Raw genomic sequence first — 26,118 nt, forward strand, 5'->3', positions numbered from 1 at the left:
CTACAATGAAGCCTTTGGGAACCATTTTTTCTCTTTATGCCTGTGACAGTAATACTGGGTGTATACACTGTTACCAATAAGACATTTCCTGTCGTGGTTACTGGGAGCTGTTTGCCTTTCCTTTACTTATTTATTTTTATATTTATTTATTTATTTATTTATTTTAAAGGACCAGATGCTTTGTCTTCTGCTCTGTGTTGGTAAATCCTGGTTTATATTTGATTCCCCCACACTTGTACTGCTATGTATGTAGGCAAGAGGCTTCCCAGACCAATAGGGTGTTGATCTTTCCTTGCTGTGCGTGGGAGTCCTTTAGTGTAAGGCACGTTGATCGTGGGCTGGCTTTGCTGGCTTCTCTATAGCTAGCCTTCAAATGAGTTTCTGCAACATCTCATTCAGTTGTATTAGGGAATACTGTATTGCAGCGTTGCGATGATGATGACTTGATGATCCAGTGCGTCTTTTCCAATCTAGTGATTCTGTGATTCTGTGGATGCAGTCTTTCAGCGGAGGGATCTGAAGTTGCATTTTTGGATATGAAGTGCTAGAGAGGGAGGTAGTTCAAGTACATGAGTTAGCTGTCTGACTCACTATGCCCAATCACAGATGGAGTCTGCAGCAGAACTGGGATGGAATCCAGGTCTTCAACTGAAAGAGCGAACGTCTTGCTCAGGAATACAAACTTCTTGCACAGAATAGCTCTGCTGTGTGGTATTGCTTTGTAAAAACAAATGGACCATTTTTGAAACTACACGGAATAAGTAAGAGGTGAATGGCTTTCCATTTTTGGGTGATCTTTGTAAAGCAGCATTGGTCTTTTTTTGGTAGCCAGATGTCTCGGGTATTCATCCCCCATCCCCTGGCATTAAAAATAATGACTTCAGCATGCACGTGGATTTGTGTGCATCTACTGCATGTAACTTGTGTTCTACCCTAAATGGTAAAAATGGGCATCTTTCTATCCAACAAATAGTCTGTGGATAGGCATGGCTATTTACAGCTGCTTATTGTAAATGTCAGTGAGCAACCTTCTTACAGTCAGTGAAAGTGTGTGATATAATCCAGAAATCAACTTCATTTTACACATGAGTATCAGAAGCATTCCCTGAATTAAGTCTGCCGTTCTTTTGTAAGCTGTGAATTTGCACAGGGCTTTCAGGGGATTATTTGAAGACAAGCAGATATTATACAGGTGGAGCTTGACCTATAGACACTTTCTGGTAGTGGCTGCATGTGATACCATGATGTGTATTGTATCATTTCTGAGCTCTGAAAAATGAACTAGGAGTTGATGGGGGGAGGGAGGGTAGTTTGTTGTTGGTTGCCTGCTTGATGTGTTCTGTAAACTGCTGAGGGCAGGGTTGACTGAGGTTTTGTGTATTTTAGGATTTTGGTGGCCAAGTGGCTGCAGCACATACCCGTGAATTCTAAGCTGTGAGTTTAAACTTGCCTGGGAGTGTTGGCTGAGGAATAAGCTCCATTGTAGTGCTGTGTGTCATGAAAGCAAACAATTGTCACTATGTCAGCCTTAATGCTGGTTTAATTTGGAAAAGATTTTGGTATAAGATCCCTTAATTAATCACATTTCTATGTATCTTTTGTACTGTGTTATCTTTGGGAATGCTGTGCCTTTATATCTCCATGCTGTCAAATATCCTTTACCTGCCATTCCCTTTTTAAAGCTTAATCCTCCCTTATCATGTATGAAGTTGTGTGTAGGCTTAAGCATTTCAATAAGGCGTTTGTACAACTCTCGCTGCAGTTGGACCTCTGCTACTGAAGCAGTCAGAGCAGGTTTGTATTGTTTTAGACAGATGTGTAGGAATGAATGTGCTTATAAAAACAGAACTTTGCAAATGTATTTGAGAGCATTGCCAGCTGTCCCTCTTGTTAATTTTTTTTAATTCCCTAACTTCTACATAGATAAATTGTGCCTTATTTCTAGTAGTAAATATGCAGAATACTTAATATTTCCAAAATGCTTTATGGACAGTGTCTTGCTTAAACCCTCTTCTGCAGCTGATGTGACTAACTTGTAAACTGAAACTAGAAGAATAAAAGAAAACTAACATCAATTGAGTTTCATTATATTAACACTTGGCATAGTTCAGAAAAGGAAAGTAGGTTACTTTCCATTTCTAATACTGTGCTTTATACTTTGCATAAAAACACAACAGCTGGATTGCAGACATTTCATGGAAAGTAACACATTTCCCTGTAAATACAGATTTTAGTCATATGAGCATTTGTAGAAATTACAAGGGAGTATTGTGGTTTTGGCTTAGATGTTTCGTCCAAATCTCAGCTGCTTATACCAGTGACATGTTTTAGGTGTGCACGACACTAACTTCTGAACTCTGTGGTTTTGATCACTGCTTATAAATAAATGACTGTGTGCAGCCTCTTCTTGCTTGTTTTTCTCTACTGCTTTGCCTGTGTTATCTATACTCAGTGCTGAGGAGTGAAGAAGTAAATGTTTTTTCTCTTCCTGCAGTTACTGAAGTTGGATAATCTAGCGTTTGGTTCTCATCATATTGCCTGCACAGTGAGTCATTCTTCCTTGGCTAGGTTTGTTCCTCAGGCCAAGATTCATGTGATGTTCCTCCTCTCAGGGTGATTAGATTAATCACTGTTTGAAATCTTCTTTAAAAATTAAATTGCACCGCAGGTTGATGCCTTCCTTACCAGTTACATGCTTGCTGTTTGAATTCAGCATCATCATTATACTGAAACGTTTAATTGTAATGATAACTGATACATTATTGGAATGCCACTGTAATTAACCTATTAAATTCAGGATTCTTGGTACTAGCAAGGAATTGGCTATAAGGCAGGTGTATTTTTGAAGTAGTTCAGTGTGCTAGTGTTATACATCTAGCTTAAACCTCGACTTCTTTATGCTGTTAAGAACAAAAACTACATTGCAATTGTGGTATTTGCTTGAACTTTGTGTAACATATACATTTTAAAGAAGTGTTTAATAACAAGTTATTAACATGGATGGCCTTTTATCATGACATTTATATCAAATGAAGTATTTGGGGCAGAAACTCTTCTTACAGAATTATCTGTACCTGGAAGTGTTTGATCGAGTCATGATTTGATGGAGGTTTCAGGCAGCGTTAGGACAGTGGCAGAGTTTCCAGTCCCTACTGTGCAATGTGTAAATATGAAGGCTCTTGGAACTCTTGTTGGTACTAGAAGGTTTTAAGGCTGAAGGTCTGTGGGAAACAGCAGTCTGAAAGACTTTATGCTGAAAATGTGAGGTGACCAGATAAGGAGGAGGAAGAGAAGGGAAAATATGTACTGTGTGGTTGTAAGCACTTAACCTGGACACTGACGTGATGCTCATGCTTCGAATCCTCTTACGCAGGAGTCTGTGTGAACAGTGGATGCTGATGCAGGCACCTAAATTTTGCAGAGTATTGAATCATATGAATACCCCTGGGAGTAGTGTCTGGTTTGTGCCTTGAGTGAGAGTCAAGGTTGTGGCAGGGCAAAGGATTGTTAGTTGCTGAAATAAGTGTTTGTAAACACTGTTACAGTTCACAGATGAAAGCCTGAGTAGAAGAAAAGGTGAATTAATGTTCCACGTTAAACTTTTATTCTGGCTCTTTTGAGCAGCATTATTTTCCATCTTGTAAGCTGCTAACAGTGTTTTGATAGGAAAATGCGCATGAAGTAGGCGAAGGTGCAGACCAGTGGGGTAGAAAATCAGATTATCTGTAGCAAGTTCAAACAGTGGGTGAAGCTTTTTGTGGTGCTCTTGTTCTGCCTTCAGTTTTCAGCTGATTGTTAGAGATATCAGACACTTGCCACTGTTTTAAGTATTGCTACATATTTAGTTTTCCTTTCATTATGTGTGAGAAGGATGCATCTAGTATCTAAACAGACGTTAAAAATTTAACTTTGGTTGAACTTTGTGGGTGTGGATGAGCAGCTCAGAGGGAATGCCAAGCTTTCAAAAATCATTGGCAGTTTTGAAAAAATACTCAGTGTCTGTGTAACTACCTACAAACAAAACTTGTTTTTGAATCTTGCTCCCACCTCTCTAAGAGCAACCACTGAAATAAATCAGACCTGTATTTGTTTGAAGTTCGTTTGCTCCTATTGCATTGGCTTCCTCTGGAAGACAGCGTGACCCCATATTTTGGCAGTTACTACTTTGGTGCAGAGGTGAGTATGTTGGGTGAAAGCTTTAGCCGAAGTGAATCGGCTTTTGTACTGTGAGATGGGAACCTGACCCTGTGACTTCAGGTCAAGCAAGAACAAGTGAATGCTTTGATATTCCATCACGTGTGTGAACTTCATTTACTCAGAAGATTCTTCCCCCGGCTGGCTCAGGAGACTGGAACCTTGAAACAGGGATTTCTCGTTTGCTTTTTACAATTTGTTATAATCAGCTGGACAGTTAGTCTCATGTGCTGCCCTAGATTTGTGGGTAGGACTTTAACAGCTCATATTCAAAAATAATCTGGTGCACTGTTGCCTTGCAACTCAAACTTTCAAAGACTTAATCTTAAGTTTATTCCTATGCACGTATTTTAGACTTGTGAGGGCTTCAGCCGTATGAAGAATGGACACTGTTGGAAAGGGGAAACATAAGCAAAGAAGCTTACTAATACTTTCAATTTGTATGAAATGGAAGGAAACAATTTTAACTATTTTTATTTATGTTTGTTCCCTTCAGTCCAGAATGAAGTGATCTATTTGAACCCAAAATTTCTTTTTCACTTTTTCAGTACCTCTCTACTTTCTCTGTCATTTTTAGTAGTGAACTGTTCCTTTGGTTTTCTGCTGACAACAGATCTGAAAATATTTTAGGATATTCTTAAAACTTCTCTTGCTAAACACTGTTTCTGGCCATCAATGTGTTTCTCTAACATCGTCTTCTCTCTCTCCTTGTGAAGAAATCTTTGGTTGCCTTTTGTCTCAGCAAAGGTGCCTTGGGAGGATGGAAACATGGCTTGTCCAATATAGCTCAGCTTGCTAGTCGAGCAGTCTGACTGCTATTGACTCAGTTAAAGGGCCACTTTAATAACAGAGAGACAATAGAGGGTGTTGAACAAGCACTAACCAAAGGAAGGGAGAAGGGGGGAGGAACATGCGTTACACTGACTGTTTAAATAAAGTCTATATAATAATAGAATCATAGAATCACCAAGTTGAAAAAGACTCATCGTATCATTGAGTCCAACCATTCCTATCAAACACTAAACCATGACCCTCAGCACCTCGTCCACCCGTCCCTTAAACACCTCCAGGGAAGGTGACTCAACCACCTCCCTGGGCAGCCTGTTCCAGTGCCCAATGACCCTTTCCGTGAAATATTTTTTCCTAATGTCCAACCTGAACCTCCCCTAGCGGAGCTTGAGGCCAAAATTGGAAGCTGAAAATAGTAAGAGATCGACTGAATGTTGAATGTATTGTTCTTATGAGGTGGGATGGCATAGTTTGTTTTTAGAGAGTGCTTTTAGCCGCTTCTCATTTATGAAGAAAAGGTGCTTTCATACAGTCATACCAAAATATACCCATTTTTCTTGAAGTATACTTAATATTTGAGTAGGAAAAACACTCCTGTTTTTTGAAAAAAATGAAGGAACTGAGCAGATAGTTACACAGAAATGTTTGAACTTTGGTGATACATTGATATAAATTCAGGCAATAATTTACTTTATCCTCATGCAGTCAGTGCAGAAGAACTTGCAGTATGTCTCTTTGCTGTGCCCCATTAGACCCACTGGATCTGTGCTGGTGGACTCACAGCATGACTAATGGGAGGAGACAGAGCATTCAGAAAAACTCTGCAAAAAGTTAACACAGAAGATGGTGATAGCTGACGTTGTCCTTTCTTCCCTATACCTAGGTCAGTTAGTCTTCAGCTGTATTTTCTAATTGAATATTTTATTTCAGCAATGAGTCAGGAATCCTGTGCTGCATTTAAAAAAAAAAACAAACACACACAAAAACCAAAAAAACCCAAAAACCCAAACAATCAATCCAAGAAATCTTTAGTAAGCCTACTGACATAGCAAATTGAATGTTTAGGATCTTGGATGGCAATGGTCCAGTTCTGTCAATGGCTTGATGTTCTATAACTAGGTGCTTGTAGAAATTCTCTTGACGAACTATGTGGTGGCAGTAGTTAAGGGAGTCTGGACTTCAGAGTAGAGGCTGTGCTACTCATTCTTTCCACAAAGAAATCTGTAAGCCTGTAAATCTAAATGTCTTACACTGTCATAGAGAGAAATGCTATTGTTTTTTTGTCTGATTAATGGGACTGAAAGGTAGCAACAAGAAATTAGCAGAGTCTGTGTAAAATCTTGTGCGTTGTCAGCATGTATCTGTGCAATACAGGCTATTCACAGTGAAACAAATCTTTACTTGAAGTAATTTAAAATGTTTTTAAAAGTCCACCAGCATGGAAGTCACCTACAGATCATAGAAGGCACCAGCGTTAGGAATGGCCAAGTGGGATATATTTTTTTGTATTTCACTCTGCTGGAAAATGTGCTTTGTAAGTGAAGATCTGGCAACTAAAGCAGAACAAATAGCATGAGCATTCTGTTCCGTACAGAGGCTTGTTTGCAACATAGCATTTCTTAGCTGCCTAAGATTGCAACTAGAAAGTTATGATTTTCCTTATATTAATGTTTTCATTCAAAAAACATCTGTAAACGTGTAGTCTGAGAACTGGTTATGATCACACTTTTGTTAAAATAAAGGATTTCCTATTGCTTGTTCCTTGATGCATATGATGTCCTTTGTGTATCAAGGAATGCACGAGGACTATGTGGAGTACGTTAATACCAAGACCAAGTCAAGTTTGAAGTTGTAATCTTGCCTGTTACTGGGTTTAAGGGAAGCTGCCAATTAGTGCAAGTTTGGAAGAGGAGGTTTCCGAGTTTGGATCTTTACATGAAAAAAATTAATTTGATCTTCTTGTAGGAAAATATCTATTTTCACTCTTTGAAGAAAGGCTAAAGTAAAGCAGCTTGGGGAGATTTCAAAACCTTTTTCTTTCCCTTATGATGATTGTGTAATAGGAAGAGTGTTCCGAATATGGAGGAAGATGGTCTTTGCTCAGTTAATTCCTGTCTTCGGTGGCTTTAAAGGTTGCCTTGAACTGCTGTGCTCTGAGTCATCCTGTTTCTCAACAGTGAGGTTTTATTTTGGGTTTGAACACTGTGGGGGCCAAAAGGCCAAAATTGAATTTGATCTAAACTTGATCCTCTGAGACTCTGGTTAGCAAAGATACTTCTAAATAAGAAGAAAGAGCAAGTGTGGATAGCAGAATCATTAAAGGAAATGGTTATGATTTCTTGATATTGTCTGTAAAGCTTCAACTTTTCAGCAGTCCCTCCTTTTGTTACTAGTTTCTAATTTAATCAAAACACAGCCTTTGGCAGATTTATATTTTTCATGTTACTGTAAAAGTTTTTAGTGTCTCTTTTTGTGATAGAAGCAATTAATGTATTGGAAGAGAGAGGACATCACCCCTTTTCATTGCTTGTAGTTGTTTTTTCCACACAGTTTTGTGATCTACAGTAAAAAACAAAAGCCAAGTTACCAAAGCAGACAATTTTTGTCTACAGACATGCCAGTTTTTTTTTATGTGAATAATATAAATAAAGACAAGAAAAAAATAGATACTTATTTTCACAGAATCTTCTTATTGCTCATGCTGATGTTTCTAAGAACATTACTTTTGTTCTTCAGCAATGACCGGGCTCCTCACCATGGAGCAACAGTCTTAAATTATCCTAATACACAAACTCTCAAAAGGGAGCGCTTGAATTGTTGGATTTTGGTCACGTCTTTGATGTTGTAAATCATTTGCTTGTATTTCCTGTCTCATGCTGTTCTTCTATAAATAGCTGAGATTGTTTGCTATTTGCCCAGTGCAGCTCCATGATGGAATAGCCTGTTTAATGTTACTTCCTCTCAGCTACTCTGCTGCTCCCACAGCCCAAGTCTTCTCCCTCATGGCCTCCCACAGCAGATGTTCACTGACTTAAACTTTGCTGAGAGAAGGTTGTTTATAACTTCAGGAAGCTTATTTTCTTCTTTTTTTAAGAAAAAAAGACTCCAAACAAACCCAACAAAGAAACACAAGTAAAACCCAAACCAAACAAGCCCCCCTCTGCCATCTCAGACAACAAAAAACCCCACAGAAAACTGCACAAGTCACTCATCTAAATGAAGGTCACAATTCAGAGGCACAGAAAAACTCTAGCTAGTCTCTACTTTACTGAACCTGGAAGGAGAAACCTCAAAAGCCTCTATCAAATGCAGCTGGCAAGTTGTACTGGGTGGGTATTGATGCAAACTGTCATCTTCAAAATCCAAGTGGATTTGGTACCTGACTTGCTGAGTCTAAACTAACATTGTGTTAACACAGAGGGTTTGGTTAATTCATCATTTTTTTCTGCAGAATTAAAAGAAAGTCACATCAAAGAAAGTTGGAATGCTAGCCTCAGAGTATCACAGGAAAACTGAATTTGAATGAAAACTCCTTGAGAAATACCTTTTTCCTGTCAGTATCCTTCTTTATAATGATCTCTTCAAAGTGTCCTTTTACACAAAATAGCTTCAGTCTTGTTAAAAAGCAGCTGGACTGTACATTTTTTTATTTTGTGAGATTAAGTTACCATACCAAGGGAGTCTTTAGAGAAACCCAATTCCTGCTGTTAGACCGCGATATTGGCAAATAGCATGCAACCGGTTACATTAATGAGTTGAGGAGAATTATGCTTCTTCTCTTGTACGAACTAAAATCTTAATTTTGCAGGCAGCTCTCATGGGACTTGCTGTTTAGACCTCTTTCAGCTCTGGGATTTGATTAACAGCCCTTGTGCTGTGAGCGCTTAAGTACTTGAGATCATGGCAAGATCTTTTTGAGCCTACTTGGTGGCGTTCCCTCTTACAAGAAAAGTAAGGCTGTCAGCCTGCAGTTTCTCATTGCTTTCCAATGAAAATATCCTCAGCTTCTTCTGTTATGCACAGAATGGTAAAGGCAAGATATTTGGACAGTTTATTGGACCTTCAGGGCTAAAGAAGGAGAACTGTCTGTTCACTTACATATAGGAAAAAGTGGATTTGGCTACCAGCCATTCCGAGTGATAGGTTTGAGTCTGTAAACCACAGGGGCTATAGCTTATGAGGCTTAGCTATTGTTACAGCTGATAGAAAGACTGTGCCATTTCATAGAATCATAGAATAACCAGGTTGGAAGAGACCTACCTGATCATCGAGTTTGCTGTCTTGGAACAGGTTTCAGGGCAGTGGAGGATATATATGAAGGTTCCTTACTGGTATAGGATAAGTTTAATCATGTGAAGGGAAAGGGTGACAGTGTAGTAATATAGCACTGTGTGTGGATCCACTGTGTGGATTGTGTAGAGGGGGTTTTAATGGATGCCAAATGTTCCTGTCAGTAGGCTGTGAAGGCAGTAGAACTCCACTCTAGGTCTAAGTATGTATAGTTTTTGGCACGGAGATATGTCAGCTGGTGGTGGTCTTCAGTTTAGTGCCAGAGGATTTGAGGCTGCTCATTGCACCTAAGCCAAGAAGGTTTCCAGGTGATGCTCTTGCCTAAAAAGTTGTTATTTATGTAGTGTGCTTTGTTTCCTTACTGGTTATTTGCTGAAGCAGCCCTAGCTGTGGCATCAAGTTGGTCTTGGATTACTGCTAATGCCCAAGAGTTCAATGTTGTTTTGATGAGGAATTGCCTTCCCTGGGTTTCCTGATGTGGTGAACATCTCATGTGGGAAGAGGCTGACAGGCAGTGGCTTAGATTAAGAACAGGTCATGTAAAAATCTCATTTTCCAGATCATCAAAATCTGTTCACAGATGGCTATCGTTGACCTGGTTTAGAAATCTAATGCAATCTGCCTCTCCACGAGAGCACAGTTTGTGCGTATGCACACATAAATACCTACTGTTAAAGCAAAGAGTTTGTTGAACAGTGTTTCTAGCCACATCTATTTTAAAAGAAATCTTGTTTTTTAAGAAAATATATCAGTTTACTTGATATTTATGAATTTCATATGTTTTTCTTATTTTTAAGTGTTGTGACCTATATATAGGTAGAGTGGAGAGAACATTTTTAACACTCAGCATATATTACCTGAAAAGCATTTATTGTTTTTACGTTACTGCTGAAGTACGTAAGAATACTAAGGTACTTGCATAACTCCATAGTTGCATCCTGGGTGGACCAGCTCTTGGAACGTTATTTTTATTGCTTTTTCATATTTGGAAAGTCAAAAATTTAATTGAAACTTTCCATTCAGAGAGGTACACACAATATAGGAATTATACACAAATATAACTATATATTCTGCTTTCAAACATATATTAATTTCAGTTCAGGAACAAAATTGGTTTCTGATATGAATAGAAGTTTTCTTATTATGACCATTTTAATAGTAAAAGGGATTATTTTTTCAATATATTCCTCCTGACGTATTGCAGTTGTATGCTTCTCGCCTTATCCCTGCCTCACCCCAAAAAGCACACCTTGCAAAAAAATGACTGCTTTCTCAACATTCAGCATTAATCCTGTTATTTCCATCCAGTTTAAATCCACAGATAGGCACAAAATTTACTGTGTTATTTGGTATTTCCACGTGATTCAATTGACATTGAGTGATATTCTGTTCTAATTAAGATTATTTCAAGTAGTGATTATAAACTTGCTGGCATCTTGGTATCTTATATGCTGGGTCCTGTGCATAAGGAGCTTTAGGCATAAACTGTGTTAGAGAATCAGAGCTCTGTGTCTGCACACTTTTTTCTGGTTTTGCTTGATCTATGGATGTTGCAGGAATAATAGTTTAACAGAAGAAACAAAACTTGAAAGGAGCACCAAAGGTACTTTTTTTTGAGATTCCAGTATCTGTATCAGTACAGAGAGCTTAAGGGAGAACAGGAGCAGCTTTTCATTCTTGGCATACATCGCTGCTCTGTTTTTCTTCTTGAGATGCTTGTCTATGAACCTCTTTGGAGAGTAGTTTCCTGAATGTAGGAGAAACAAAGTGGATTGTTGTTAGTTTGGATATGTTGCCCTTTTCAGGTGCTGGATATTTTGTTTTCGTGCTCAGGTCTTTCAGCTTGCTCTCTGAATTTAAATGCTGTGGCACTGAAAGCTCAGCTGCTTTTACTGGGTTTAGTTTTTGAGGTAGGTTTTCCTTTCCTTGTTTGCTTTCTGAAATAGTTTGGGAAATGGTTCTCCCATGCTGTCTTGATAAAACCAAATATGTTGCTGCTAGAAGACAGCAAACTGAAGTTGTTGACACATTACAAAGCCTTCCTCAAGGCACTTAGGTCAGCAGTTGTGTGCTGGTAGCCCAATACATAGAAGTACAGAGGCAGCAAATTTTGTTCCAAAGTTAGAAATAATGTCTGGTGGCTGTACAATCTCTGCTTTTCAGAAAGTTGCACCTGGTAAAATATGTCAGAAGCGAAGAAGCTAAGTATCTAAGTTCAGTTAAAAATACCAGATACTTAAAAATGGCTAAACCTTAAGGGAATGTACATTTGTACGTATGTATTTGTTTATTCCTAGAAACATCTTCAAAATTTTTCTTGATTTTTACCAGTTATACTCCCAAACATATATGCAATGCTCTTCTCTGCCATGTGTGCAGAAGAACCCATTTTTTTCTTGCTTCCCTTTTATTGTCAGTGTCTCAGCAGGGCAGGAACTTATCACAGTGGAAGGAACAAGGATGATGAATATGGTTATGAATTTTTCCTTCCTCTTTTTCCAGGCTGTTTCATTCTCTCTGTCCAGCTCAAGCTAACCTATCTGTGCTGCCACAGTAGTCCATTTATAAACTGTAGTAACCCAGTATTCATGGGGAGAAAATAGCAAGTCAATGAGGTATTCAGGATTGCATAGTCTATTTTTTAAGACTTGTTCAAAGTATCTAATGATAACCTATCCATAGCTAAAATCTGCTTTGCTCGATTTGAGTCCTTAGTGCTAAGTTGAGTTCATCACACAATTAACTTAGGACCATGTATATTAGAAGTGCAGGGATAGGGAGACAAGCTATTGCAAACTTGAACTGATTATTCTGCCACTGTGACTCCAAATTGGAGCCTTATGTTCCAAACCCAAGTGCTTGTACATTTTAAATTGTCAATATCTTGGACATCTTAAGAAATATTCTGCTTCTTCCTAGCAGAAGCCAAAAGCCAAAGGTTTTAAAGGACAGCATGTTCACATTTTGTCTTCAGACCCTCTCCAAACTCTCTAGCCTACAGATACTTCAAAATGTGAAGGGGAGAAGGGGGAGAGTGCATCTGCCTCTTGAAAATGCAATTGATGAACATGCCTCTTCTATACAGATAGGTTAAATGATTAAATTCTTGCCCAAATTACATGATCTCATCAGCTCTGATTGTTGAGAATATGGAAATGGTGCATGACAGTATCGAGTATTCTGGGCTTTGTTTTTTTCGTTTCAGTAATAGCAGAACCAAAAAAAATACCGAGCAAATTGTTCAGCTTTGCTGTAGATGGCAAAACAGTGCCACAGAGGGAACGTTTGTGTCTTGGAGGAATTTAAAGAGCAACTGAAGCTCTAACAGAGTGCATTTGTTGACATAAAATGTCTGGCTAGAGAGCAGAGTCTTTAGCTGCGCTTGAAAGCTTGATAGATTTTTCTTTCACGACCGCTCAGTGCTAGAGGAATCCAAACAGCCATTGGCTGCTGCTGGCATTGACAATTATTTTTTTGTAAGCTCCTACTCCGTTCAGTAACATGATTAATATATTGGGTTGGTCAATTAATCCCTTGTTCTAGTCCCGTTGTTTTTTCAGGGACTTTTTCCAGTTTGAAGAAAAATTTCTGTCTTCTCCTCATATCTTCTCTTTGTACCCCACTTTCTAATATTGTGATGATCTTTAATTTGATGTACAGGCTATGCTAGTAGTAATTTTCTAGTGATGCTAAATGGTGTAGTCTTTTGCATTTCACTTGCGTTTCAGTGTTGTGGGCTTTTCGACTGTAAGTCTTTTAACAGAAAGAACTCTGTTTTCAAAATACAGCTCTTGACAGAGTGCTCTGACATGATTAAGTATTAACCTTAAGAGCTTAAGTGAATGTTGTACACTTCAAAAAAAAAAAAGGAAGTGGAGATCACAAAATCTGGAATTGGTTTTGTGTATTGAAGTAGGAAGTGGAAGATGCAGAAAACGGGAAACTGCATGCTTTTTTGGTTTAGTTTTGAGCTTAAAGTTTTGTCCCGATCTCTTGGAAGAGCAGTGAGAATAGCATGTCTAACCCCGAGGAAAACTTCCTTATCATTCTGCTATTGAAGCTCTTCCTGTTGACACACATGCTCACTCCCTCTGGGGAACTGTAGTCATCCAGAAAAGAGGCTACCCTCATGTGAGTTTAATGTGAGGATAGATAAGAGACAGAATACTGGGGTCTTGGTGAGAGGAAACAGTGGGAGACCTCAGTCTTTGTGAGGCTGGTATGTCTGATTTCTAACTAGCCTGAACTCGAACTAGCAAGAGTACAAGTTGGAGGCTTATTGTGGAAATACAGACTTCAATGAGGTTAATAAGCAAGCCATCAATAAGCCTCAGTGCAGTTTTGGCCAGAGCTGCTACAGTTAAACTATTGCTAATGCTTCAGTGTTGTTTAAAGCCACGTTGGGCATGCCAACAGATGTTCCAGTCACACCTTTGAATTACAGCGGAGACAGCTTTTTTTAATACAACGTCTCGCAGCTCTTGAAGGAAGTGGGAAGAATGCTATCAAGTTGCATCAGCTGAGGCCAGAGAGCAAACTTAGTTACAAGACCCTTGAAGTGAGGCATTGCTGTCTGAAACAGTGTTTTCATGCCCTTTTTCAGTGCCTCATGATGTGTTCTGTTGTTAGCTTTAGAAAACACGTGCACTCACGTACTGGTCATTTGTGAGAAGTGGGTATGTGTAGAGTTTCCAAGGGCACATCATCAGTCAGTCAGCAAAAGTGTGCCAACAGTGCATCAGAGTTGATCACAGGCAGGAAGACCTGGGGTCCTGTGTCACTTCATGCTTTGCCTTTAAAGCCAAGGATGCGGTTTGGCTTAATCTTTTCTTCCTATAGTTCTTCAATATTTACATGCACAGACATCAAAGTGCTGTCGAACAAAGGAAGAAGTATGTCTGTACTCAAGATAGGGATGAAAGAAGCATGATGGTTAATAGTAAAACTATTTGGGACCTGGAGACTGGGGAAGGCGTGTTTAGTAAAATGCACTTAAGCTGAGCTGCAGACATCTGATAAAATGCTGTATTTGTTGCTGTCATTTAGAGTTCCCTTCTCCACTGGCAAACAGACCTGCATTCCCTTGGTATGTCATTATTATTTATTATTTTTAGTATTCCTTATGTTTTTACCAGGAGAGAACGATCTAGTTCCCAAGGTACATGCTAATAATGCTAATTAGAAGAGTGAGGGTAGGGTAAATAAGACCGTCTATATTGTAAACTTATGTTTAGTCCTCCTTTGAGAGTGCTGGGTTTTGTCCTTAGAATGACATCATTCATCCATGTCATGCTAAGGTGCTTTAGCAAAGCCGTGAGGAGCATTGCCTGATTTTGTGTCCGAGAGTTTTGATTTTATCAGTCTGCCAAGGAAATATAATTTTCAGCTTTTGTTATTAATGGATTTGTAGAGGGGAAAGGTGTGGCTTTACTCTTGTGTTGTGTAGTCTCCTGGTTGCTCTTAGTTCCTCAATCTTCTCTCTCTCTCTTTTTTTTTTTTAAATATAGGATACATGCATGTTTCTTGTTGCAGTTTTGAAACAAATGTTTAGTATGTAGAATATACATTACTTGCAGTAGCCAGGACCGTGGCACCTTCACAAATGCCAGTTACCTCATCAAAGTGCTTTTCTTGTTCAATGTGTGGTTTAAGGCTGTTGTCTGTAACTAAAGTAACTGTTTTCCATCTCCACATTTGTGGGAGAAGTGAAGCTGGGGGTCAGTCCTCACTTGCCGTGTTCTGATAATGTTGTTAGGATAAAATCAGTAGGCTGTATTGGAAAGCTTTTATTACCATGTTGCATTGTGTTCCTGTTATCTTATGGGAGGACTGATGAAAACCTTCCAAACACCAGTTTGGAAGGAATCAGTATGCACCCAAACACATGTGATTAAATTGGATGCACCAAACTGAGTTGTTGCTGGCTACTGCTGAGTACTAAACTCGGTAACTGTCAGGAGTTGCTGTCTTGGAAACAGAATACTGCTGTTCAGTTTAATAAAGGCTTAAGATTTGGGAAGAAAAATACCATGTAATGCTTCACTTTAGCCATGTCGCTGACACTGCAGTAGTTGACAGATGACTAATTTATGGATAACATATTAATGTATAATCCTTCTGGGATTTTTCTTTCTTGTCTTTAGGTGAAGCCAAAAATCTTCCTACGTATCCGGGGCCAAACAAGATGAGAGATTGCTACTGTACTGTAAACCTGGACCAGGAGGAGGTTTTCAGGACCAAAATAGTGGAGAAGTCATTATGGTAACAAATATACATGTTCTGTTAACTCTTCTTTCTCTGCTTACTTTGTTTAATGTTCCAAAGATACATTTTTGGGGTGAGAGGTTGGAGGGAGGGCAATAATGATCCTTCTTCCAATTTTAAGAACAGTAGTGGTAGAAGTATTAATGTCATAATTCCTATCTGTCTATATGGCAAAATGGCAAGATACATTAACTGTTTTCATAAGAATGTACAGCTAGTGCTTCTTTCTTTCAGCAGTATTTGTTTTGAACTTCCCTAAGCTTTTTGGATATCAGCTTAGAAGGGAGCATGGAACTCTGTTTTGTGGCTGTCTATGCTTAGAATTTTGCATTGGTCTCATTTTCCCATTGGGTGAAGTTAGGGATTCTTTTTCTTCCTGTCGTAAGGCTGCAGTTGAAAGGAGAGGTTTGAACAGAAGATGCCTGTCCGATTATCTTGGACACTTCCTGTGAGATTGTAGAAGTGAATGTAGAATGAAACACATGAGAAGTATGTAGCAAAAGTTAGAATGCTTTCTTCTGGAAATCCCCTGAAGTGAAAAAAATAGAGGGAACAAGGCGGAATGTATACATATAGTCTGGCAAGCGAGGCTTTTTTTGATCTTGAGGGGAAAGTAGCAGCAAGGAACAGTCAAGGTTATATCTTCAAGATAAAAGTTACAGAGTGGGAAAAGAGTGAGTTGGGTAATACAGTTAGTAATTTGCTAATTGTCTTGTTCTTACAAATAATTTACTTTGGGAAATGGCTCTAGACCCGCTCCTCCCTCCTCCAACCCCCCAGAAGTACCTAATGCATTTAAGAATTTGAGTCCAGGTAGCTTGAAGTGGGATTTATTCCCTTAACTCATATTAGTTGTTCTCTTGCACAACTTTTTGTTGTCTTTGAGTCTTCATTCCTCATCTTATATTCTGATGTGGTACACTGGGGTCCATAATGGGGACTGTTTCTTGAAGTATTTAGATCGGCTAAACATAATTAGAATGTTTCTGAATGATGAAGTTGACACTTTCCTCTTTGTAGTGTATCATATTTTTTTTTTAAAAAGTGAAAAAGCAAGCTGACCTGTATGCTTTTTTTAACAATAACTGACATGCAATGTCCTTGAAACAGTTGCCCCTGAACCAATTGTTTCTGTAAAAGTGACCTTAACTCATTTAAATTCATTCCCGAGTCAACCAGCTGTAGCCCTCCTGCTCACAAATGAAAGTTGCACAGTGGGGATTTTTTTTTGCTGGGTGATCATTAGTGTTTCACAGGGAAGTGGAAGGTGGGGAGTGGGAATGTGTGAGAGTAGCTAATGTAATCTCCTTGAACTGATCCAAGCGTTGTTCTCTTGAGAAAATAAACTCCTAGTAGTAGGAATAAGTGACAAGTATATTTCCTTCAATGGGAAAAATTCCAGCTGTCTTTAAATATTGTTAGAAAACTGAAAAGGTACTCTGAAACTGCACAGAACTGGAAGGTTCCTGGTTTCCTGTGGGGCTAAGTTCTTTTTGTTAATTAAGGTGAATTCAGAGGAAAGAATAGAATGATCAGAGGTCTGAAAAATGAGTTAGGTTAAAAGATTGGAATTGTTTAGCCTAGAGAAGAGGGGTGAAAGTAGGTATTACTGTGTAATATACTAAACAAAACAAAGCCCCAAACAACAAACCATCCCAAAACCCTTAAGAGGGAGAGAATTGCCCTATATGTCCAGTATGGATCTTGCAGGAAATAATGGGCTTAAACTTCCTTCCCTGATGCAATTTAGGTTAGCTTTTGCTGTGGAGAAAAATCTTTCTTTTATTAACGATTCTGAAGCACTGGAGTAGATTGCCTTGTTTTTTTCCATATTTATTGCTGAAGGCCTTTAATAGGTTCTGTGTAGTCAGTCTCAAACGAAATATAGGGATCTTCCTGCTTTGGAACAGTGGTGGACCAGATGACCTCTCAAAATGCCTTCACAGCCTTGTTTTCTTTGATCTAAGAGTTGACTCAAGACGATCTCCCAAGTCATTGTTTCTTCTCCCAGTGAATTCCTGTCTTCAGTGGTAGCCTGCTTTCTCTCTCCATGAGCTTCTATTTGCAAATATTAATTTAGGAAAACTTCCTTCTTCACAGTCCCTGAATATTGACTTATAGATATTGATATATACTGAATTTTGCCTTTATCCGTATAGGTGTTTCTCTGTTCTTGTTTTTAGTTACATAAAAGAGAAGCAGATGAAAATCCCAAATACATGAATGATAAAACTGGGATGCCTTCCCAGCCTGTTAATAGGAATTGCTGTTATTTAGTGAGGCACAGTCAAACAGCTAATTAATCTTTTATGAGTGTGTTTACATCTATTAAAACAAGTACACAGACTTCCAGAGGAAGATGTTTTTCAAATGATTCCAGACCATACTGCAGTTGCCTATTGTTTTGGGTTTTTTTTTTTGTAAGACTGTGATGATCACATAGCTGAGGAGTCAGTCATGCTGTTACGTTCTTTAATGCTTGTTTGTAAATTGATTCAACCCATTGAGTAACCGTGAATTATAGGGCAGGCGAGGCTTATGTGCCCTAAGGCCCACGTAATTTGTATGCAGTAGAGAAATACCTGCTTTCATGTACAGTGTTTCTTTGCCAGGCACTTGCCAATGTGATAGGGAAGCATGTGTTGGGTTCTATTTTCTGAGGTGTCCCTGCTGTGATATATGATGTTAGATGGGAGCAGGGATGAGAGGCTAGCCCAATGCATGACTAAAATAATTCAATCCTAGCTCAACATCTGTGTGGCTGGTGTCAAAGGGGGTGATGTAATCTCCAACCATAGTCTGAAGAGGAGAACACTGGCTCTGCTCTGTTGTTCATAACTGTTTTCTACTTCCTATCGCCTCATGACTGACACAGGGCTGGCTTGCTATAAAGTAAGTTTTAAGAATTGCCTGTATTTTCACTCATACTGGTAAGTCCTCCATTTTTCTAGTAAGTTCAAAACCCGATTTTCATCTAGTCTATGAAAAATAAGATGCTTTGTGTGAATATCTGAATTGAAAGGTGTTTCATATGTAGCCCTGACCCTACTGGCTCTGAAACAATATCTTCTCATTCAGAGTTCTTCTGGAGAAGCAAATCTTTTCCAGTGTATCTGCATAAAATGACTTTATCTGCATGAAAAAGCTTATAATTAAAGCTTAAGTAGAACCGGCAAATGGGAGAAAGGAAGCAGTTACCTCTTCTTCCCAGAGGGTGTTGGATAAATGTTCAGTGCTGGCTTGCTTGGATTATCTGTGGCAGAGCCTTCAGACTCTGACTCATGATCTCCAGTGTTTTATACTGGAACAGTGTTAGAAGTTACCTCCCTGAGCTGTGTCCTGATCTTCTGCAACAAATTTTTATTTTATTATGCTGCGGCAGGGGCATGAGAAGACAGCCAAGAATGGTAACTTATTAAATCAACAAGCATGAATCATTCAGAACTCTTAAGAATTGAACCAGCGCTTCCTGTTGTCCAGCACAGTGCCCTTACCAGTGGTCTGAAGAGAACCTCTGTGAGCCTGATGCCCTTTATCTAAGTTTGTATCCCAAAAACTGAGAGCAGCCAGCATGATGAATCTTAACTCCTTTCCTCCTCAGTCAGGTGGAACTCATAAATTACAGTCAAGAACTTAAATCATTACTGCCATCCAGCCCCTGTTGGCTTCTGTTAAACTGGGCAGTGGTGCAGCTTCCATGTACTGGAAGATTTTGAGGGCTGCTGTAAGGGTAACTCAGTATCATCTGACTGAAACAAGTCAAGGGTTATAATGTGAATGGGCCTTTCTGTGAAACTACAGAGCAATGTGGAATAACTTATAAGTGGGGCAGTTCAGAGTTACCCAGCTTCACAGGGCGTCTTTGGAGCAGCACAGCATGGGTTAGTCAGAGCAAACTCTCCAGGTTCCCAGGAAGAGAATCTTGAACTCTTCAAGCAGCGCTGTATTCATAAACTCCTTGGCACAAGGTTTTAGTAAATTCTGTGAAGATCACATGCAAGTCATGAGATATGAGGAAGAGGTCAGTTAGAGCCAGGATTTAATATGCTTCTCTGTTTTGTGTTTGTTGTTCAATATTTATATAACCGTCCTCCACAAAAGCACTGAATAGAACTGGATCCATTCCATATAGCTTAGCAGAGACATACATAAAGGGACTTGTGTATTTTATGTCCTAGGTAACATGTAAGAATCACTTTTTTTAAATCCACAGATCTATAACCTCTCTTTAGTTCTGAGCTGCAAGTAGACAGCTTGACAAGAATTTTGTGTATTAATTTCCTTTCCTGAACCAACTACTTGGCTTCCTCCATGAGTAGCTTCAAACTTCAGGCTCCACCATCCTGGATTCGTTTCTAGCTGCAGGTCTTCCTGAGGATAAACTTTCTTGGCTTGTTGGCATTAAGACTGACTTTGCCTTTGCTGTTTGCATCCAATGTTTCCATTCACTTAAAGGGCAGTGTCAGCTGCAACAGGAAATCAAGGCGGCTTCTCGAATCATAGGTGAAGAATGGAAGGAATGTGACATCTCTAAATTTGTTTCAAGGATATGAATAAAGGCAAAAACTGTCGTATGTTAAGAATCAAGTGGCTGACAGTGTGTGCTTTAGAGAGATGAGCCAAGCGTCTTGAGTCTGATTATTTAGTTCTCTGCTGTTTCGCCAAGGAATTTTTCACATGCTAAACATAGTGATCAAAGCCTGAATAAAACAGCAAATGAAAACAGAGGTACTTCCCTTACCTCCAGTCTTTTTTTTTTTTCTAGTCTCCAGTGAATGAAACAGAAATAAAAGTCTGCAGTGTGCTTGTAAGTGAATAGTGAAATGTACTGTAAATTCATAGTTAAGGCTGTGTTCTCTTTAAAAAGAGATTGCAGTGTCTTTATTTTCATATCAGATCAGGTAACAAATTTGATCAGTATCTCTCAGAACTCTTAAGTAGTTCTACTGCTATATTTAATTTTGTTATTTTTTTAATTCTAGGCTCACTTAAGCCCTTTATTTTCCTGTGTTTGGAGTTCATGAGTGTATAGCTAAGCTTCTCTCATGTCCTGATAACATCTTGGATACAGGCCACTTCTCAAAGTTTAAACACAAAGTTGTTTCCCTTCATTGGAGTGTTGCCAAAATTAGCTCTTGTATCGAAGTTAGTTCCATTAGCTATTTCCATATTCTTACATTCCCAGCTCACCTTGAAATAATGGCTTTTCCCAGCCCGGAGGCCTTAAGTAAAGAAGCCTTAAGCTGGATGCTGTAGCACGTTCTGTAGCTTCTCTCCTGCATGCTTCCAGCTCGCTCCTTGGTGTGCACTCTGCCCTAGTGTCTGCCATCTTCTGCACTTGACTACGTTTAACCGTGGCTTGAATTCCTATTATCAATAGACTTCAATTCTGAAAACACCCCAAGCCTTTAAGGGATAGGGCTGTACGGGTACAACTTCAGCCTGGTCAGGGGTATTAATGAAGGCAAGGATTGTGTGGTTGTGCAGGGAAGTAATACAAATGGGAAGGCTGCCAGGAAGGGAAGCAGACTTAATAGAAGGAGGAGAATTGAAGTGAGCCTTGAGACCAAAGGCAGGGTTTATGAATGAAAGCATTTATCCGTGCAAAAAGTCACCCATGTGAGTAACAATTGTTGGTGTTGTAGGCTGCTTTGGGTGATAAAAAAAAAAAAAAAAGACCCAACCGTAAATGCAGCTGTAATGTGACTTCTGTTGTTTGTGTGTGTCGTCTTACAGAATATTTTAGGAGGTGACTAGGGGCCAAACGGCTGCTGCTTAAAGTTATCATAATCCCCGTAAGCCTCATTGAGCCAAACCAGCAACTGTCAAGTGAGGATGATAACTATAGCTAGTGTCTGTCTCTCTATTCTGAGCATAGGGTTGAGAAAATGCACACTGCTTTATTTTTTTTCCTGTGTAGTAGGGATGTTTGTGGCTATAACACAGTGCTGTCCATCGTGGGTGTCTCTGCACTGTGACAGGAGGAAAAATTTGCTTAAGCTCAGTGGATGCCTGGAAGAATAAAGGCTGCACTCTGACAGTGGGCATAAGTGGTATGTTTGGATTTTGATGTTGCCTTGTGTGCCATATACTTCGTGGTGCCTGTCCTTTGATAAATCTGTGCCTCAAATGTAATACTGGGTATTTTTAATAGATTGTGTGAGGAATGGCATCTACCAACTTTTGCTCTAACAGAGCTTGTCTTACTTGCCCGTTGTCTTGTACCTCTGTCTAGTGGAAAACTGAAGTGTACTGAGATTTTATTTGGCTTGCTCTGTCTGCTTTGAATAAACTTTCTCTTCCTTGTCCTACTCCCTTTACATTCACTGCAAAGCACAGTATAAAACATATTAGCTAAGCAGCAGAAAAAGCTTAGCAGTAGAAACAAACAAGTGTACTCCTTTGTACAGACTGATTTTGCTTCCAGCTCACATGGTGATGTGAACTCTAGTCGTCAGTTCATGCAACAGGATGAATCCAGTATTTCTAAACGTTTTAAAATAGTCAGAGGATGTGGAGTATTCTGTGGCATGTTAATAGTCCTTACTTTCAATCACAAAAGCAGTTAAAAGAACACATACACAAAGAATTCTGGTTTGAGGAGTTTCATTATTATTCATCATACAACTCTTTCACTTCATCCACTGAAGTATGGGTGCCAAAACAAAACCAAAACTGCTTTAGGAAAGCAGTTTTTAGGGAAAAATATTATTTTGCAACACAGCCTGAGACTGAAGAACTGTTTCTGCACTGAGGTTTGTTCTATGAAATCTCTTCTTCTCTGTTAATAATGTTATTAGTGGGGATAATTTCAGTGGATATGTAAAGGTATTTAACTGAAGTTGCAAATATGCCTCTGAATTTTAGTGAAACATGTAAAAGTGAACAAATTTTGAACTGTTTTTAGGGGAAGTTGTTCCCATTCATCATGTTAGAAATAAGGATTTTCTTACTTATTGGCTTTAATTCCACTTGATCTACGCAGTTATTTGTTTCTCTTCTCCTTCCTGTCTCCTAAAAATATCCATTGCCAAAACACATTAGAAGAGATTCAAAACCAGGTACCTTCAAATGGTTCTGAAGTGGGTAGCTGTATGTGGGTGAAGCAATACCAAGAGGGAGCTCTTTGGTTTTGATTTCCTGGTATTCCTGCTACCATGATTGTTCAGAACAGCAGGTTTTTGGTGAGGGGAGAATATGCCTGAAGATTCAAATATATTGCACTATTCTTTGAACTTTTTGTGTGTGTGTCTCTCTCTTCTGTCACGCCAGCTGTCGAAGCATCCTGGGAAAAGTGTTCTGAGGATGGATCAGTTAGTGTGTGTGTTCATTGCAGGGACTTTATAGAAACTGTGCAGTAAGTGAGTCCCACACTTCATGAGAAAAGGGCTGCTGAAGTAGAGCTTCCCTCCTTCAGAGCATAGCAAGGTGATGCCTGTGTATTTCAAAAGCGATGACTAAGGCTCTTGTGTGCCTGAAAGCTTGGAGCAAGGATTTAAAAATTTGTACAAGTCTTTCTCTGTGGTTTCTAATACTGTCAGAAAAACAAGAGACAGTGTTTTAGGCACAACTCCATTTCATAACTATATAGTAGTTGATAAATGCACTGCTGTTATTGTTGCAATGGCAAAACTAAAAAGCAAATAGTAAAACTGCTCTACATTTAGTAGTCTTTATTGACGAAGCTGGGCTTGAAAATGTTTCTATATTCAGCTTGGAAGGAGCTGAATTGCATTTACAGTGTAAGCCCACTGTTATATCCAGTCACATGTGTAAAGTCCAGAAGAAAGTGAAATAATGTCAGCACTGGAGTTGTCCTTGCCCTTCTGTTGACCGTACTGATCTGCAGCCTACGCTATGAGGCTGGGGGAGGGCACATCATTATTTCTCCTTCTCTTTGAATGACTGAAGTTTCTTCTAAGTGTAGGGTTGCTTAATCTACAAGGAAAGCTTAACTGAAAACCTTGAAGTTGAATCTGAACTCACTTAGTTCTGAAAGGTTCCCAAGTTTGCAGCCATGCTAGTTCTGGTATTTGTTTTGGAGGATCTTGTCAGACTCCTGAGGGCTGTATAGGCAGATGCTGCAGCTTTTATTAATTGCTGTGTCAAAGTAAAAGTAGTCACTGAACCCCCATCAGACTAATTCTGGCTTTTGGAGGAGAGGGGATATTCTGGACCCCTGGTGTGAATGCTTTATGCTTGGGAAATAAATCATGGGGTTTGACTGCTGTCACCTCTTGCTCTTCACGTCTAGGTAGGAGACAAAGCCAGTACTATTTTGAAGAGATACATGGGGGAGGAAAGCACACATTTAAGTGGAAGCTGGAAGCACTTGTGTGGTTAGTTTGATTCCTTCGGAAAGAATACATTATTTTTGCAGAGCTACGCAAGATTGGGGTGAGAGGATATCAGATTTATCTTGTTGTGTATGCCTACAGTTAAAACTTCACTGGCTTATTGTCTCATGCAGAGTGAGTGCACTTGTGTTGAAAATCTGCTTGTTTATATTAAGAACGTGGTGCACCTTGAGGGTGTTACCTGAATGTTGAGAAGTTGTGAATCTACAAGGAGTACAAGGGGAAGCCAAGAGCAGAACAAAGGTTGTCTTGACAGCAGCCGCAAATAATCTGTCTGTGAAGAGCACTAGCTGGCAGGTGCTGCTCAGGCTAACACGTCTTGTGTCTAAAAGAGGTGACCAGATGTGGTCCCTGCTTGCCTAAATCAGGCTCCGTAGCATTTCTTCTGTAATGAGCCACTTTCCAATACCACGTGTTGGACTAGATGCTTCCTTTTATCCACTCTGCTCTTCTGAATCTTGTGTTTGTTTGCTGTGATGTGGTCCGAGTTATCTTCTGGCCTCAGCCACTACCAGACACAAACATTAATAGGGGGCTTGCCAAAGGCCCCAGTTGTTGTCTCTTCCCTACTCTTTTTTTTTTTTCCCCAGAACCGGCTGAGCTGAATTAAAGCATACTCAATGTAAGTCCTGCTTTTACTTACATTGCCTTTAGACTTCCAGTATACTGAAGCTTCCCCTGTGTTCTCAACAGAGAACTGGGTATATAATCCACAGTTCATTAAGTATCATTTCATTCTAAGGTCATTGGTGAGTAAATTAATCTGTCACGTTCTTCCAGCAGAAAGGACAATTTTATGGCTGAGCACAATATTAGAGCTGTGAAAGATGCAAGTGTTCTGTGTGCATAATGCACTAGGTATTTGGGCAGTGTTTATGCATTTGTGTAGCCCCTTTTCATTAAGCCTCTGCCTGAAAACTTGCCCCAAGTCATGTGCACGGTATGAAGCCCTCAGGGCTGCCAGCAGAAGTGTTGCTGCAGGGTCAGTTGCATAGTTCCCAGTTTACTAGGATCTGCTTGTTCCAAAGAACTCGGGTATTTTGTGCCTGAAGTGGTGGTTCCTGAATTCTTGGTTTCAAATAAAACCTCTTGGAGCAGAATGGATAGAGAGGACATAACCAAGAATGCTGAATTAGATAGGGTAGTTGGGACAAGCAGTCCAACCAGATGCCATTTCCAGCTGTTAGATTTTCCCCCTGCCTTCACTCTAGGGATGACTGAGCGGGGCTCATGTTGGTTGCCATAATTTATGGCTGGATGCATTTGTTTGAAGGAATAGGAAACCATTTCAGTGATGGAAGTTTAACCTGTGGGTATGCCGTGAGCTTCATTGTTTATTCAATATGTATTCTTCCACGTGGCTGGTGGAGTTGTCACTTAAATAATGTTCTTACTGAATATTGAATGATGTCTCTGGACTTCTTGAAATTAATGTGGCATTTTCAAACAGAGTGGGTAGATAATTTGCAATGCCTGTGCGGTTTGAGTGAGATTTGTCAGCTAGCTCTTGGGAGAATGTGGCGGTTCTGAGGGGGAGTGCTTTTACTGTAAGTAAAAATACAACCAAAAGTATATGGTGATGCAAAATATTCTGAAAGAAGCCTGGCAAAATGCTGAAAAAATGAAAGGAACTCTTAACTTTTTCGATATCTCATTTTCTAACATAAAAAGCCTTTGATAGTGATTACAGCATTATTCTGTCTCCCATTTTTGTGGTTCGCCAAGACAGGAGGTCTGTGTTTAAAAAGGGAGGAAAAAAAAATCTGCTGGCTTTTGTCCTATTTGAATTATATTTGTTTTTAAGTCTAACATCTGCAGTGCTTGCTGTATTTGTCCAAATGACTCAAATTGCATCCACCCATGTAGATCTACTGAAGCATGAGTGACTTGGAATGAAAATTCTGTGCAAAATGGTAGACCTGTCAGTGAATAAATAATGTTGATATATGCTTATAGTCCTTAGGAGTAAATCCCTAACCATGTAATTGGATAGAGAGAAACTGAAAGGCTTGCTATTAGGTGTCTGAGTTGGTTTGGTAGAATGGAAAAAATTGGTAGAATTGAAAAAAAGCCTCTTAAGTTTCTAAAGAGCTTTTCATGCTGTGATGGGTGTATATATATTTAAAAAAAAAAAAAAATCCGGTCTTGCTGTAAAAGAGCTTATTCTATACAATTCCAGTAAGAAAATATAGACAGATATGCAGCACTATCAGGTAACAGGCAT

The 26,118-nt window shown here is 39.3% G+C and overlaps 1 protein-coding gene across 3 annotated transcripts in view; it reads left to right on the forward strand.

Annotated features, from left to right (window-relative positions):
- Positions 1-26,118, forward strand: part of RASA3 (RAS p21 protein activator 3) — a 270,506-nt gene that overhangs the window by 162,187 nt on the left and 82,201 nt on the right. For all 3 annotated transcript variants that reach the window (XM_069877484.1, XM_069877475.1, XM_069877491.1), the window contains one exon: positions 15,417-15,534. In XM_069877484.1, the coding sequence (XP_069733585.1) occupies positions 15,417-15,534 (118 nt within the window). The remainder of the gene's footprint in view (positions 1-15,416; positions 15,535-26,118) is intronic.

The sequence above is a fragment of the Phaenicophaeus curvirostris genome, chromosome 1, assembly GCF_032191515.1.
Source record: "Phaenicophaeus curvirostris isolate KB17595 chromosome 1, BPBGC_Pcur_1.0, whole genome shotgun sequence".
In the NCBI taxonomy this organism is placed as follows: Eukaryota; Metazoa; Chordata; class Aves; order Cuculiformes; family Cuculidae; genus Phaenicophaeus; species Phaenicophaeus curvirostris.